Consider the following 17808-nt stretch of genomic DNA (forward strand, 5'->3'; position numbering starts at 1 on the left):
ATGTTTGCACTGTATGATTCCAATGACTCATAGCCTGTCACATATCCTTGACTTGTATGACATCAATGTACCATTTCTATTCAAACTATGCCTCAACGACGCAGAGACCAGAGAGATGGAAAATGCTAGCCACCTTGAACTAAGGCTAGCTAGCTAATGGCAGGTTCTGACTTCAGCAACATGGGTTCTACTGTTTTTCCATAAAGGCAATTTCATTTCCGGAAGTTAATAAGATGAAAACAACTAATAAGGAAACATCATATAATGCATAAATACATGAAACTGTATAAATTCTTCCTCACTACAGGCAACATTGGTGCTGAAATATTACTAAAACAAACCTAACATTTATCTTAATTATGGGTGGATATTTTAGAAATGTTTCAATACAGGTGCCAATGCAACTTTTTTTTAAATAATTTAGAAAATAATTTAGAAATTTAGAAACCTTCAACATTTGACTGAACTGTACAGACACATTTCGGTCAAACTGTTCCTAAAGATACCCAGTCCTAAAGATTCTGTTTTGTTAATGTAGCATAGGTGCAGAAGTAAAAGTACAAATTTTTACTGTACAAATTTTCTCAACATCTCAGTAAAAACCTTGAACACTTTGGTTGCACTCATAATTACATACAACATCAAATTCTATAAAAAGGTTAAATATGATATAAGCATAAATAGTAAATACATCAGTACGTGTGTTTCCATCCAACTGATTTTATGGCATTTTTAATTTGTAGAAAGAAAAAAAATTGAGTGAAAATTCAGAAAAGAAAAAAATATATAACTGAAAATATCGCAAAAAAAGGTACCTATACAGCAAAAAGATCTTTGTGAAAGATTACAGTGAAAACAGAAATGCCATATTTCTATAATGTTTTCCACCCTTTGAGGTCTGACTGGCGCTCTTTTAATTGCATCATCTCGTTGCATCCAATTCTATCGCAAAGGTTTAATGTCACACGACCAGAGAGTTAGCATCAACTGTTGTTTATCTCAATGAACCAATTCCTTATATTTGCGTAATGGTATTTTCTTCTGATAAAATGTGGGCTATATTTGGATGGAAACCTGGCTAGTGTGTCTTGTTAGATAAACACATGTACCTTCTGTACCTGAGTGACAAATTGAACCACATGGTACTCTATCTCTGTCTCTCTCTCTCACTCACTCATTCACACTCTGTCTACTTTCTCACCCTCCTCTCACTCTGTTATCTCAAGAGCCTCTCAATGCTACAGAGGAAAAAGGTTTTTTATCTCCCAACCGTGACAAGGAACATTTGACATTGAAAGGAAGAAGACACACACACACCTGCTGTCACGCTACATGGTTGCTCAGGTCAACAACGATCCATCACTGACAAGTGAGGTAAATGTCCAACACAAAACAAGACGGTGTCATATACAGCAGGTGACAGTTCAATGCTAATTACTGCGAAGAAAAAACATGAATTAAAAGTGTTTGCGGCTATTACACTGATACTGAGTCAACATTAACAGTCGTAGAGTTTCTCCAATAAAACAATTTAATGCATAAATAGAACCCAGAGACTGGAACTACATGAGCCCCAACTAACTGATGAATGAATCACACAGGAGTCATTTGCCAGATTTAATTTCCCTTACTTCTGTCTCTATCTATTTTCTCATTCTCAAGGCGGCATTAATAAAGATAAACACTGCACATAATTTAAGTCACTGGTATTTTCTAACAGAACAGATTTATCTATGCTTATCAGAACCACAATAACAGAAATTAAATCCTCCAACCAATCTCAAAAGAAGCATTTACTATGCAGTGCAAAAAATAGAAAATTAAAAAAATCCCTGGTTACATAAATGTAAGAAATATAACTTAACAGCATTTACAACTGTTGTGATCGCAGCATGCAAACAGTCCTACTTACACACACAATCTAAACACAGTCGAATTCACATACACTCATATTCAAAGCATACTTACAGTACTGCACACACACACAAACACAATAATCCCAACTACAGAGACAAAAAAGCTCTCTGATTGACCTTCATAAAAGTACAGAAGATACTGTGCATTACCTTAGACACCGGCATCTGGACGAGTTGTGCGCCTGCTGGCTTGTGTGACTGTGTAAGTGTGTTATAATTGGTGGCGTGTCCCAGATTATGACCAAGAATGGCACAGTTCATCGACACATACACACGCTGACAGTGCACGTGTGCGGCGCGAATACACACAGGCTGCTAATCCAATGTGACCATGTGTGGTTTTTTATTTTTCCTGTCCGTTTCTCTGAAAGTGTCAGTTCTTCTTTTCTCGTCCTTGTTCAGCTTCTTGTCTGTGCTGCTGCTGCAGTCCCAGATTCTCCCCCAGCATGGTATTAACGTGTGTGCAAAAGAGAGGAGGGAGAAAGAGGGGTGGGGGGGTAAAAAGGGATTTGGTGAAGGAAGGGAAATGAAGACAGATGGAATCGGGGAGAGGAGATTGAGGTGTGAGAGTGAAAGGAGGAATTGTGAAAATGTGATGTATTAAAAACAGAGAGGGAGTGATGGTTATGAAAAGATCAAATGCAACTAACTCTCTGGAGACCAAAGCAGTCAATGTCCTTCACTCTCTCTCTCTCTCTCTCTCTCTCTCTCTCTCTCTCTCTCTCTCTCTCCCCCCTTCTCTCTCTCTCTTCCCCTACAAGCTATTTTTAGAAGTTGCTCTGTTGCAAATCAAAGCACCAAATCAAAACCTATCAAAGAGCAGGATGTTAAGGGCCATGTCTTCCACACTTAATAAGACACACACACACACACACACACACACACACACACAACCCTGTCTGTTTCAATGATCATGTGTCTGCATCAGACCTGAAGGGAGCCATGCAACCTATTCATCAGGCCTTATCTAATCATATCATGTGCTAATATATAGTGGCCTTCTCAAATAGCTATTTTAAACATTGCCAATTACAATACACAGACCGTTGTCTCCCTCTCTGTCTCTAGCTAAAGGTATTCTCAAAGAAACATGTTCCGGTGATGCAGAAAGTAATGACTGACATTTAAAAAGTAGAATATCAACTAACTTAAGGTAAACTAGATTTCAGGGTTTCATCTGCTTCCAGCACTTTGCCCTATTTCTTCATCCTTCTGCTAATTGGTGGCAGAATGTTTTAAAGTTCTCAGTGTCACTGCTGTCATCAAACTCTATTAATCAAAAATATCCTCGTATCAAAAAGAGCCCAGCTATTTGCAAATTAAACTGTTATCCCAGCTCCATTGCATGCTCAGTGGAGCAAACGTCATTTTTCAAAGCAAAGAATGTGCGAAATTAAAATTGACAGTGAATGGATTTCATGCTCTGTTGTGCTTTCTTAGGACTGAGTCCACGAGGCTTTTATCCATACTAGCTCCTATGCTGATGCATAATTGCCATTATATAACACAGTTATGAATAGTTAAAGGTGAGCTAAAATAAAGCCAAACACCACTCCATCAAAGGGAAATCATTAATGTTTAAAGAGAGACAGGAGGATTAATCCTACACTTCAGGGCCACAATGAATAACATTGCTGAGCTGTAAGTGTGTGTGTGTGTGTGTGTGTGTGTGTGTGTGTGTGTGTGTGTGTGTGTGTGTGTGTGTGTGTGTGTGTGTGTGTGTGTGTATGTAACTGACAGAGAGGGAGAGGTAGATAGCCGAAGGAAACAAAGACAGTGCTAAATATAGAGTGAGACTGAAGGTGAAAGATTGCATATTTGCACTTGACCGCTGCAATGACAGTAACAAGAGGGGAAAAGATGTGAGAAAAGAGAAAAAAAGGCAAATGACACAGGAGTAGATGAGTCTGTGGTTGAAGCACCCAGAGGAAAAAGAACACAACTGAAGTGAATATTTCTCTTGTTTCTTGCTTTCTGGTGAACTTTTCAAATTCTCAACTACAGCCTCCATAACGAGACTGTAGAATGAGGAAATAACTAATATGCTCTCATATTACTGATACATGCATCCACATAGGAGCAGTATTGTCCGGAAGACAGCAGAGTTTCTCAACATTTTCCAGGTAGTCTCTAGATTTGCTAACAAAAGGAAAGTTTGAGATGGTGATGTTGCTTCATCCTCCAAAATAATTGACCAGGTATCGTAGCAGTCGGTGGACAGCTGTCCTGGGTTTCCTTCTGTTCACAGCAAACCTCTGCAAAGGTGCAGTGGAGAACTTTCTGATAGACTCAATACTTTATTCCAATTCTTTAAACAATTTCTCTATATCTAAAGAAATTGGACATAGATGCTGCATTTAAGCTTTGTAAGAGATGATGTCTCTAACCAGCAGACCACACTGCCGCCCTTATGTCCATTCAGAAGCAGAAATCTCCACTGAGAAGAAAACAAGTCATAACTACACAGTGATATATCTACATATGAACGTTTCTGCTCAGTTCCTCATATCTGCTCCATTTGATAAAGTTCTAAATTTAGATGCCGCACAAGACAACACATCCCTAAAATAGCATACAGTCTGATGTATGTGTGCGTGAAGAAAAGAGATGAGCAAAGACAAGACAAACGGAATTCATCCATGTCTAATTAGAAACAATGAAGAGGAAAGTGTGCGTCTGTTGCAGAAAAACAAAGAGAGCAAGAGAAATGTTAATCACGTGAACATGTTCCAGTACAAATGTTGCCCATATTTTACTTTGTGTTGAGACACGTTATATTTACCTCTTGTTTTCAGACTTTATGTTTACACTTATTGGTGATCCTGGCAGAAGACTTTCACTGAGTTCCTTATATTTGCCATTTACGTTGTAATTATATATAATTCCCCACTTCCGATGAGATGACAGGTGTGTAGCAGCCTCTCCCAACGGTTCACTCCTATCCTCATCGGACACCAAGTGAAAACAAACTGTCAAAAATCACAGGCACTCCTTCCTTCACTTACTTGTTAGCTTTCCCCTCACGTTCTCCTGTACCACTCACTGCCTCCTATTGTAAATCAGTGACACTGTCTCACTCTTCAACTCCCTTAAAACTTAAACTCCCTTCTTAAAAGCCTATGACTGCTATGACTGTACCTGTCACTGTCTCAACATGCTGTCCATCACCAGACTATCACTTCTAATATGCTTCCTCTACTATCATCCGTGTCTTCCTGACAGTCCCCTCTCCCTGAAAGATCTTTCTGATTCCTGCCAAAACGACCAAGAGTCTTGTTCGATCTGTGATAAGCCACTGTCGTGTAAGGCCCATATCAAACCCTCATCTCATTCTGGTCCAGCACGGACTCACTCTGCATCGTCCAAATCAGACCCTATCTCACCCACTGTCAGACTCTTTGTTTTGGCCTTTAATCTACTCTACTTCCTCTGTAGAGCTGTAGCTTGTGCTCTTTTGGTGCAGTAAATATAAACTTCTACTGAGTCATTGTTCCCCTTAGAAAAAATGATTAAACCTCTAGCGCCATTAAGTATACTTGTGTTAATATATGGATAAACAATTTGTATACTTGTTACTGTACCAGTTAAATATTTATTTAGACTTAACTGGCCCACTTTTTAGTTTACGGAGTGTACTTTGTGCTACAGAACTATTTCTGAGATATATGTCATTTAGTACTCCAAGTATGCTCAAAGCAACTTTGAAAAACAGTAAAAGTGTACTACTGCAGTATTATTTTGGTGTAATCTTAAAATTAATTTATATGAATACTACTAGTGTGCAGTTTATGTGTTACTTGTGTTTAAAGTATACTCAAAGTAAATTTATTAATCTTGTTCTTCTCTGTATAGTGGAGTTGTTGGATTTTTAAGCTTGCAGACATTGCTTAATATAAAATGATGGAAAACTGATGATCTAATTTTCAATCTTCATTTTCAGACATCAACTTTTGAACATTGACTTGCTGTACTGCTGCTAAAGACCTATGACTAAAGAGTAATAAACACCAAGGGGTGGAGCGAATGTAGTAAAATTGTAGCTTTTCCGAAGAGTTGACATGAATACAGCAGGATGGCAGCATAACCTGATAAGATAAGATAAGGGCCTTGAAAATCTTCATACACAAAATGGGGCAAAATTATTTATTCTGTTTTCTGATAAATCCTGTACTCAGCCGCTTATTCTCTGTTTGTTATTTTGTGTTGCTGCTTAAGATTCAGTGTGCCCTCGTAGTGAGATACGCTGCTCAAAAGATGCAAATTCACTGACTGTCCCGAGATTTGTCTATCATTGACTGAGTGCGTACGTGTGTTTTGTGGGGGGGGCATGGTAGAACAGGAAGACAGGGGAGAGGAGAGACCACCACTGTCTTTAGTTTCACTGTAAATAAACAGTTTGACGAGTCGAGAGAAAGAGTAAGACAGATTCTCATAAATGTGAAATGAGACAGCCAGAGAAAGAGAACAGAACAAGCTGCCTCCAAACCTCAACAGTCACACTTTGTTCATTAGCAGCAGCCATCTTTCTTCCACTGTTTATGTGAGCCTATGATCTCATGTAGAAAATGTAATGCTTTCCTCTTCTGACTCAAAGACGTCAGAAGAGTGCCAGCATCGAATGCTGTGTGTGATGAAGTGCAACTGTCATTTTCAAAATGGCCGGTCCTGCTTAAATTCCCATTTGTGTGTATGTGTGTGTGTGCGTGTGCGTGTGCGTGTGCGTGTGCGTGTGTGTGTGTGTGTGTGTGTGCAGCTGAACAAATTTATTTTTCCAGCAGCTTAGGGGCTAATGCTGCCGAGAGAAGAATGATCCGGAAGCTTTCCAAGGAAGGGCTGTGAGATATAAGTGCTTGTTTCTCTACAATGTAAATAAAAACCTAAATTAAATGTAATGGAAAATCAATAGTTTCTTCAGCATTTAAATTATCATGGCTTGCAAATTTGAGAGGTTTGACATGTTTGGCTTTTTTTTAGTTTTATTGGCATATTTTGTCAAGGCTATTTATTCAGTCCAGTAACTTCTGGGAAAATTCAGCCCAACAACTGCCTCATGGTCTTTTTGCAGGTCTCTCTCCCTTATAACACCTGACTGTGTAACATCACCTACTGCATAATATGCTCTTGTCCATATCCCTGACTAACTCATTCCCTTAAGAAAGAGGCAAGAGTTATTCAAGTTGAAGTTAGCCATCATAAACATTCGCCCCAAATTCTTTGACTTTAAATAAAGCTCCACACAAAATAGAAACTGGTAAACTCTCAGCATGCCCGACTCACAGAGGGACTGGAGGATTAGAGGATTTCCAGGAGAAAAAGGCTCATGTCCAAATTTTTCCAGAGGGAAGCATTCAAAGCGTTCATAGGCAGATCTAGACATCACAACAGTGTGACGGAGAAACCCCAACTGCAGGAAAAACGTGAATGAACAAAGTAACAGAAATAGATAGAATGAATGTGATTTCTATGGTATGTGTGCTTTTTCCCTTTGGAGTGGATTCTGCTCTCTCTGCACACTTGAACACCCCTCTTGAGTAAAGTGCATGCTTCAGCTAAGTGTGGATTTACTTGGCTTTGTGCATGGGAGGACAAATGCAGTCTCTAACACAAGGGAAATGTGTGATTCAATGGGTAATTTTATAAAGCTCTTTTGCTGCAGTTCTTACTCACTTGGCAGGAATACACACAGTGCATCAAAAGGTTCACTCTATTCAGGCTGCAAAATAAGTTCTGGTGTTGACTCAGCAGTAACGGTGGGGCAGAAATGAAGTTATTAAAAGGAAGAGCAAAGGAATATCCTTCCATGTCAAATTACAGGAAGGTTCCCTGAGTTTTTTGGACTGTTTGGTCTGTGCTGTATGAAGGTGCACATGTTTATCATTGTATTTATCCTGCGGACACAGGATTTTGATGTTATGTTTTTATGTGTTCATTTAATACCAGTGGTCGTCTGTGGATGGATAGCTGTTGTGGTGGCAGCCCGGCTGACGGTGAATGTCCTGGTTATTTCTCCTTTTTTTGTCTGTGATTCTGTTTTCCCTGTTCTCTGCCAGCCTCCCTGTGTCTCCTCCCCTGTGTGTGCTCTCTCTCTCTCTCCCTCCGTTCCTGAGCCCAGCCAACGACCCGCACCTGCATCTCGTTAACCTCCTCCCCTACTTGCCACACCTGCCAGCAATCAACTCCACCTCTGCCAGTACTTCAACCCCGGTTCTCCACGCTACCTCTGCTTGATCGTTGTTGCTCCAAACCCAGTGCCACTTGACCTCTCAAGCTTTCGCACTCATTCAGCATCTTGTTTATTTCCCTGTGCTTTGTCCCCACAGTGTCATTAACCCTGTCTTTCTGTCTGTTTCCCTCCCAGGTTCACTCGCCCTCGTCCTCCGTTCTGTCGGCTGGGCTCATCCTCCGGTCCTCTCCTCTTCGGACTTCCCCCACGGCGTCCTCCCAGTTCTCCCGTGCCTCCTCTCTTCCTCGGCCCCAGTGTCCCCCGGCACTCTGGCCTCAGTCTCCTCGCTTCCCCGTGCCTGTGTTTCCCCGGCATCCACCTCTCCCTCCACTCCAGTCCCTCAACCACTTTTTCCCTCAATAAACCTCCTTCCCTCTGAGCGTTGCGTTTGGGTCCTCTCTGTCCCCACACCACACCATCACAACAGATAGGACCCATATGTGTCTAAACATGTCTGTCTATGGGAATGTGTCCTCTTTTCTTTCGCCAATATGAAATGACCCAAAGGATTCTTACCTAGATGCCAATTAAAATACACAGGACTCTTTATTTGTTAAAGACTCCCATGCAAGAAACTTTAAGGGCATTCTTCTCATCTCTCCCGTACTTGACAAAGCTGATTTGCATATAATTAAACACATTTGGAGTTGACTGAATACAAACTATTTGCCTCTAAGGTACTGTGGAGAAATGCAATCAAAAGTGAACTAATTTGTCAAGATGTAAAATGTTATGATTAAGCAGGCATTCTCTTGCCTTTAGGACACCAATCAGATTTCCATTTAATAACATATTTCAGTTAAAGGATCTAATAACTGCACAAAGAATGTACTGTAATAATCCCACCGGGCAGGAAATGGATGCAAACCTGCATGTATGAGTTTAGTGAGGTGGTACGATCAGGTTTTGCAGGAGTAATGATGTATTTCTCTTTCTATAGGCATGTGTGTGATTGTGTGTGTGTGCCTGAAGCCATGTCCGTCCACACTGAAACGCATGAAACATAGGAAATTATAAAACCGCTAAATCTGTTTGTCATCTTATTTTTGGCCAGCAAATAGCAAAATTGAGGCATCTAACGTTGAGATGAAATCATTATTTTATGATCACGCCGCTGTATGCCAAAAAAAATTCTTTAGTTCTTACTTATACAATATTACATACATTTGTGACAAGCTGTGTTGTGAGATTAGCTATATTGACATATTTTTAAGGGGGGCATTTTTGCCTTTGTTGTGGATAGGATAGAGACATAGAGGAAATGAGGGAGAAAGAGGGGACGACATTCAGGAAAGGGCTAGCTTGTGGGTTGTAGTGGCTAGTTAAACAATATCATAGGAGGTGTTTGTTTAGATTTAATTGGGTAAAGATTTTTCTTACATCTCCACAAGAGTGTGTTCTAACTTATTTGCTTTTGCCTCCTCCTCTGCCTCCGGATCTAACAAAACAGGTAAGGGAGATGTGGGTGGAGGCCAACAGTCCTCTGCAGCTCCATATCTCTCTACCACTTCATATCGCACTGTATACGTTAAGCCAAACCGCACCTCATAACTAAACCCCCGCCACAGATGCCGCATAGTTTGTTTTACTCGAAAATATGTCACCTTACAGAAGATTCAGACACTCTAACTTCTGATTCACTGTGACTTCAAAAGGAGTGATCACAGAGTGTGTTGGCTACAGAAAATTGTTCTCTCTACTTGAATGTTACTGCCACAAAGTAACTGAGTGTCTGAGCAGGCTTACGTCATTTTAGGTTTTATGGACGTTTTCCCCATCCACATTAAAACACATGGTAAGTGTTTATTTATGCACTCTGGAGAGTGCTTTTTTGAAAAGCTTGAGTTTCAGTGATGAACAGAGGGCCAAAGTGAAAGAAAAATTAGTGTTTTATTTAGTGTGAACGTACTCAGAGAGAGAGAGAAATTGAAAGAGAGAGAGAGATTGGTCTCCCTCAGGTACCTCCAACTGTGAGACTCATCACCCCAGTTGACACACTAGAAGGTTTATTTTGCTTCCTTTGACAAGAAAAGAGCTGAAGCTTTTAAAAGCATAATTACTTTGCAGTTACAAAAGGGCTTTTCATGTGGGCCAGGGGAATATCCTACAATGATCATTGCACAACTTAAGTGCTAATATAAACTGGAAGGGCAGTTTCTTTAACATGTCTATACCGATCAATACATTGGTTTGGTCAATAGAAGGCATTGACTCACATGACTGAGCGTGCGTGCCAAGCTGTTTTATTGAACATATTGACCACTGCAGTGTGTGTAAATGTGTTCACATATTTAGCTGGATGCAACTAACTAACACTGGGCCATGGGAGGAAACAGGCAAGGAAAGCAACATGTACAATGGCCATCCTGTTGCTGTGGAACGTTACAGTTATGTGTACAGACACTCCTGCTAGAAAACACCGTAGCAGTCAAACACCGTTTCTTTGATACAGTGTTAAAATCTTTAAATCTTGTTGGACATGTTGGACGAAGTTAACAAAGTAGTTCAAATATTAGAGAGTATTCAGATACGGGACAAATTCTGGGTCATTTACACTTCTGGCTAATCAGGTCTCATCCTGAATCTTTTCTGATGAACCATATGGGCACACACATACACATGGACACACGTGTAGTGAGAGAAAGGGATGAAAGAGTGTCGGCTTGTCCCTCTCTCTTTCTCTCTTTCATGTGCTGATGAAATGAAGCCCTAATGTACAACAGGTGTGACATCTCCGCACAAGGCTATTTATCCCTTTTAATCACCTTTCAGCAAAACTCAAACAAACTGGGTTGGACAGCTTTTAAATTTATGAAGTGAATGGGCTGTCTCTGCTGTTCATCAAAAATGAAAGAGGCAAGAAATGGGAATGGTGTAAATCAATTTAAAAAAGAATAATATGCTAAAATCTATCAAATTAAATGCACATGTATCTATTTGGTCAAAAGGTTTTGTCAGACAGTCGCTCACACAGTTTTCAGTTTTCCTAAATAGCAATTAGAAAACGTGACAAGAAAAGAAAAAAATAATTTTGAGTAGATTTCCCTAGGTAACGCTTGAAATGACCGAATTGGGCCACGGTAATCTCGTTCACAGCTCCCCCAGCAGGCACCCTCTTAATCAGGGCGGTCAAAGCCAAGTGAGCACTTAAAGATCAGTTACAGTGCATCCTTAACAGCACCCTGCACCACCATTGTACTGTGCTACATTACGAGCAAGGGTGTAATCACTTAATCCAAAAGTGATTATATTTGAGCTCGATTTTCTGGGCAAAAATTAATAAACCTTCACTTTCTGCACATCATAGGATTCAATTATTCCACTCAATTTGATCCAATTCAACGCTTCCAAAAAGTATAACATGACAACAATAGTATAGTAATTGGAATATGAAAGGGGTCACTGGTAGTGACTAACCCACGGAGAATTATTACCTAGCTCTGCAGTTTTCCTCAGCTCTATGGAGGTAATTCAGTGCCTTTCAGCTCATTGATTTGATTTTCTGGCCAATAAATTTACTGTTTTAGTTCACTCACATGGGGTTGTTTGTGGTCGCAGCAGGAAGATGCTGTTTTTAGCAAAGAAGCTCAAAAGATCTGCTCAGCACCAAACAGCAGACACAGAGGAGCATTTAGAGAGCCACATATGTCCCTAAGAAGTTGGTAAAGACCAAAGACAGAGCTAAAAGGAGAGTGAATATTGTACTTACATGTGTCAGCTGAACTGAAACATGACTCCAACTGAATGTTAATGGTGAATGCTAATCAACTTAAAAGGGGATAATATGTCACTGTTGTGTTTCTGCTGCAAGTGGCAATAAAATCTGCGATAAGGTAACTTATTTGGTCAAAAATATATCCTTATCCCAAAACACTAATTCCATGGACATTTATTTTCAAAGAAAACTGTAGCCATAAATGACAACTGCCCAATAGTTTGTACTGGTGGATGGAAGCTAATAAACACAAATATGTTAATGAAAAAGACGTTTCCAACCTCAAATCACGAAAAAAGTCATGAATTTAAGTTTTATTTCATCTTAATATGTAGTTTTTTTGTATGTGTCACCGCTGTCACCATACCACAGGTCAAGTGGGACACCAAGAAAACACTTGGTACTCGCAGTGCTCATGACTCAGTCAAGTGTAGTATGGTTAGCGTTTCAAATGATCACAACAAATAGAGTTTACCACAGCTGTGATTTTGTCAAGTTCAGTATATGTTAAGAGCAGTAACAGTAAACTACTACTACTACTACTTTACTGGAGTTGAAACTCCACTATAGCAGTGCAACTATTTAAATCGAGCCTGATAAGAGGCAGCATTAAACTTGCCTAAAGAAGCATAAGAGCTAAGTGGAAATTTGTAGTGACGGTTGTGTGAGCTGCAGCAAACTGTTACATGCTCCTGACTGAGTGTGCATGCTTGTAAGTTTGTTTCGTGGGATATCTGTGATGGGGGTATGCACGAATATATGCGTTCATGTGTTCATGTGTTCACTAATTCATCTCAACGGCCTCAAATAGAACTGCAAATGCTCCCAGATGTGTGTGTCCATGTGTCATACCTGTTCAAAATGCGGAACACGAGCCTCCCTCCTGTGAAGCTGGAGCTGCTTGTCAATGTTGTCCTTCAGGCACTGACACACGCGGCGCTTCTGGTCTGCTGAATAGGCTTCCAGGCTGAGCAGGCAGTCACACTTCTAGAGACACATACAGAAGCAGGGAGAGGAGAGAGAGAGAGGAGCAAGAGGGGTGGAGGAAAAGACAGCGGGCAATTAGGCATCTACTGTCAGAGAAGTGAAGTAGAAGTATCTCCTTATACTTGAATAGGAAAAGGGTTCAAGATGGCCAGAGAGAACAAATTAGAGGATTACATTAGAAAGAATGAATGAAAGGTAAAAACAAGAGTTTTTTGTCTCATCAGCCCTCTTCAATAAGACCATAAGACTTGAGCTACCTGTGTGTGTGTGTGTGTGTGTGTGTGTGTGTGTGTGTGTGTGTGATGAGAGAGGATAATGACAAACAAATAAGCTTAATCCATCATAAGTACAGTAACATAAGTATTCTGCTATTGTGTGCATGTGCGAGTATGTCCAGCAGAATGAACTATCCATAATTGACACTGGCCCTACTAGTACAGTATGTGCTGTCATTGTCTCCATGTTTCATCCCAGACTTTTTGCGCATTCAGTTGTCGCCTGAACTTTGTTTTCATTACACCACAGACTGTAAAGTGGCACAGTCCTCTGGGTAACAAAACGCTAGCATTAGTGAAATTATATAATGGCCAGTATCCACTTTAGGCAGAATCTGATATGCTGACAAAATGATGACGCAGCCAATGGCAAGATGGTACTCCTAAAAGAGCACAAATCAATACAACCCTGCTGGGAAATACATGAGAATAAATATTTGACAACCAGTGGTTAAGTTAGATCAGGCAGTGCTTTGTCAAATAGCTTTTCACTCAGAGGGACATAAATACCCCTCCGGGTGACTCTCCAGGACCTTCTATGTTTGATTTCACTGATGTCCAGATTAGATCTCTAATAGTTTAATGGCCCCATTTGTTGTCTTTTTTGGACATGATTCCGGCAATGTACTCTGGATAAAAAACAGATCTCGTATAAATAAATAATAACAATCTCTGATGCCATACATAGAATTTATTTATGTTGATTTTGCTCCAAATCCTAATTTGGAAGCTAAGCGGACCTTTTAAAAAGTTTAAGGAGAAGAGTCAATGGGAGTTTATGGGCTACATCTGTTGCTGCAAGAAATATTTCCTAATTGATGGGTATTATTTTAACTCTCTCACATTTTTGAGACTATTTCATAAACTTACATACTGTGTTCCTTATATAATTCTGTGCACACAGGTACAGCATCTATCTGATATGCCAATCCACGGCTACAGACCAAATTAAAGGATCACCTAATTGCATTTTCTATTGAAACACAAAACATGGCTCTCAGGGTATCATCTAACAAATCACTATCCATACACACTCACATCAGGTCACACTTTCATCCACTTTTGCTGTTATATCACTACGGCATATTCAGTTGAAGAATAGTTTACATTATTCTTTTCTTGTCTGATTAAAATCAAATAGGAATCTATTGTGTTCAAGTACAGGTTTTTTCTATTTCTCTTCTTTCCGATTAGATGATTTCCATCTCCCTTGGTTGCTCTGCTTCCGGCAGTGTCAGGGAAAAACATTTGTGTCCTGACATTTTTGGGCACGAGTCAGACTATAAATAGGATTTTTCCATTTTGTGCAAGTCTTCAGAGATTGAAGTCCTCAGGGTTTTTCTTTACGCTCACTGCCCTGGTCGGTAGTGAATCATGATGCTAGTTTATTTGCCTGTTTCCTGGCTGTGTGGGCTTCTTTTCATGACCTGGTGTGTTGCTATTGCTTGGACTAGTCGTCTCTTCCAATGTCACTCAACGTCCTGTTGATGGGGATGGGGATGTTGCTGCTGCTTGTAGTGTGTAATGGTACAAAGTGTTTGGTGGTTAAAGCCTTGTCATTATTAGTGATGCTAATGCAGAGTAAAGGGCATTTAAGGCCTGCTTTAATGGCGGCAATGTCAAGACTGTTTTGCCTTATGCAGTAAAAAGATGTACTGCAAACAAGTTTTGTGTTAATGTAAAGCCTTAAATATTAACGAGAAAATTTTGGCACTAACTACAGTTGCTAACCACAAAAACACAAGAATAGGAGGGAAAATAACAAAAGAAAAACACACGAGGAAAGGAATTACAGGAAGAAAAAAAGGAGGAAGAGGAAGAAAAAAATGTCAAAATTCTCTGATTCCAGCTTCATAAATGTGAATATTTTCTGTTTTCTTTGGCTATTTGGTACACTTCTCTTTGACAAGAAACTGAATATCTTTGGTTTGTGGACAAAACAAAACATTTGAAGAAGTCAGCTTGGGCTTTGGGGAACACTGATCTACATTTTTCACCATTTTCTAGGCATTTTATAGGACAAACAACTAACTGATTAATCAAGACAGTTATCAACAGATTCATCAACCATCAAACAAAAAAGCCCTACAGATTTTAAAGCCAAAACTGCAGATATAAAGAGACAAAGACAAGTCAGAGAAGCTGGTTAGATAGCAGAAGCATTTATGAAATCGAGCCTGACTGTTCACAATTGTACCACGAGATGATGAAATAGCGGCTTTTTCAGAGCAGACAGAAGTCAATGTTGATGTTCTTTGATATCCATCATTTGGACTGAATCTGAGTCTATAAGGGTGCAGCAGGGGCCATGATACAAATGCACACATGCCAACTTCAATGTAAACAACTGGGCAAACATCTAATATTGCTGTCAGTGAAAATCTCATAATTTTATCTAAGGTTAATTTTGAGTTATCACGTAAATCACATGATATTTTAAAGGTCAGGAAAGGTCAGCAAAAACTCTTTAGAAGCCAGTGGGTGAATTGGAGAATGATGACTGAAATGAGAGTTTCTTCCTTACTTAGCTAATGGCATTAACTAACTGACATCACTTGATTTCATGGTTGCCTTGAGACAACAAAGCCACACTTCTTATGTACTCACCAAATTAAAATGGAGCAGTGTGGAGTGTGAATTTCTCCAAAATGACACATGGCCACTCCCCAAGCCAACTAACCTTCAATCACATAATGCTAATGACAGGTGTTAATGCCAGAAATGTAACACACATGCAACCCAACACCTTCCAACAGACACATACACACACATTTGCAAATAATTTCTACATAAGTGATGTGATGTACTCATGTCTGATAACTATAAGAGTTCACCGTTTCTCTGTCTTTCATAATCTTTGAGCATTAATTTATAATTATTTGGGATGAGTAATACTTTATAAACACTGCAAAGGTTCAGGCTTTCCAGAACATAGTGCCTCGTATGGCCAGGTGTTTTCCAGGCAACTCCCCACTGTCCCACATTAGAGAAAACACAACTGTGATGGAGCATTTGAAGGTCCCAGAGGCATGCAAGCACCTGCATCCACACAAACACACACTCAGCCACCTTTAAATTCTGTACACAGTACCAGTTTGAACCCCTACTATACACTTTTACTACATAGCTACAAATTTGCAAAGCATAATGATTCAAAAATAAACAAAAAGGCAACCAGCTGGGACTCTGTGAGTCAGGGCGAGGCACATCTCTCAGAGCTGCATGAGGGCTTACATCCTAATCTGTCGAAGACAGGAAGGGTGTTTGTTTACACAGTCTTGGTGTGTAAATATGAGATGGTGCATACTATACTGTAAACCACTTACTGACATCATGCACATTTTGCGTTGGCTAAAGAAAGAAGAGGAAATAACAGATGATGACAGATGCAGAATGACATAGATGTTCTTATTATGATCTTATTATGAGTAATACAGTATACATAGTTTTTCTTTTGCATCATATCTTTAAAATTCCAGCATTCAATTTCCATTAAATTCTTGTTTACCATTATTACACATCTCTGTGCTGTTTAACTGTGTATTTTTTTATCTATCTGGGATAGTTTTCCTGACAGTGACTTGCACATTATTGCATCAGTTAAAATAATCAGTCATGCCAGAAAAAGAGTAGACAGCTGGCCACAGAACACATGTTTTAGGCAGGAATTGTCTGGAGCCAGCAGGAGCTTTCTATAATGTTTGCACTGCAACCTATTCCACAGAATAGACATCTCTTAGTTTGAACCAGATTTAAGTGCTACTTCACTACTGTGATATGTACGGAATGTTTTTTTCTTTTAGGGATAAAACAAAAAAATACCTTTCAAATTAAAATTCAACTGATAAATAACACCATATTCATATTGGGACCAAATAACCATCAACATTTGGAATGTTTTAAGTTTGAGAGGAATTTACTGGAATCTCCCCGAGTCTGTGGAAGCATATCTTTGGGGATTTTCATGTTAAGGTCATGTTGCTACTTGGCATTAAACAGCATCCGGTCAGTGGCCCAGGCTGCAGCCCTGGAAACAATAAGTTACCCTAGTCCAAGACCAATTGTAATTTGTCAGTTTCAGCAGTCAGGTCATACATGAAGCCCTTATTATTGGAACAATATAGTGACTATTGCTCTTATTCATAAATAAATGACCAAAACAACCATATTAGTTAAACTAGCCAATGGTTACTTTATTCTAGGTCCAACTTTAGTTCAGTCCCTGTTTATAAATCTACCCATCCAAGAGATAAACATGAGAGCTAATAAAACAGAATTCAATGAATGACCACTGGTCTGCCATGGAGTGGCTAAAAATACAGGCAGCATTTCCCCTTAATCAGATTGATTAAAGTTCTCCCTGGTTGAAGCCCTCCCCCTGAGCCATCTGGCAGATGAGTTTTCAGTGTGTCACTGGACTGCTGTCAACACAGCTCACCTACGCTATTCCAGTACAGGTTAGCATGGTTTCAGTGACAGCTAATGTGCGTAATACTGTTGAATGGGCACACAATCAGGTGTCCTTTTTTTCACACTGTCTGGTAATAATCATTAATCCTAATGATTGGGAAATATACTTGTTCGCTCATGTTAGATGAGAAGAAAAATAATTAGCAGAGACCCTCAGGTCCCTTTTCCCAACTATAACTTAGAATCACCTTCGGTTATCTCTGTCTTTGCACCCATTGCAGA

At 39.7% G+C, this 17808-nt stretch overlaps 1 protein-coding gene across 6 annotated transcripts in view; it reads right to left on the reverse strand.

Moving 5' to 3' along the window:
• The window catches only part of rgs3a (regulator of G protein signaling 3a), a 152615-nt gene that overhangs the window by 51072 nt on the left and 83735 nt on the right, over positions 1-17808 (reverse strand). For all 6 annotated transcript variants that reach the window (XM_046066035.1, XM_046066038.1, XM_046066039.1 and 3 more), the window contains one exon: positions 12707-12841. In XM_046066035.1, the coding sequence (XP_045921991.1) occupies positions 12707-12841 (135 nt within the window). The remainder of the gene's footprint in view (positions 1-12706; positions 12842-17808) is intronic.

Source organism: Micropterus dolomieu, linkage group LG13 (genome assembly GCF_021292245.1).
Source record: "Micropterus dolomieu isolate WLL.071019.BEF.003 ecotype Adirondacks linkage group LG13, ASM2129224v1, whole genome shotgun sequence".
Taxonomy (NCBI): domain Eukaryota; kingdom Metazoa; phylum Chordata; class Actinopteri; order Centrarchiformes; family Centrarchidae; genus Micropterus; species Micropterus dolomieu.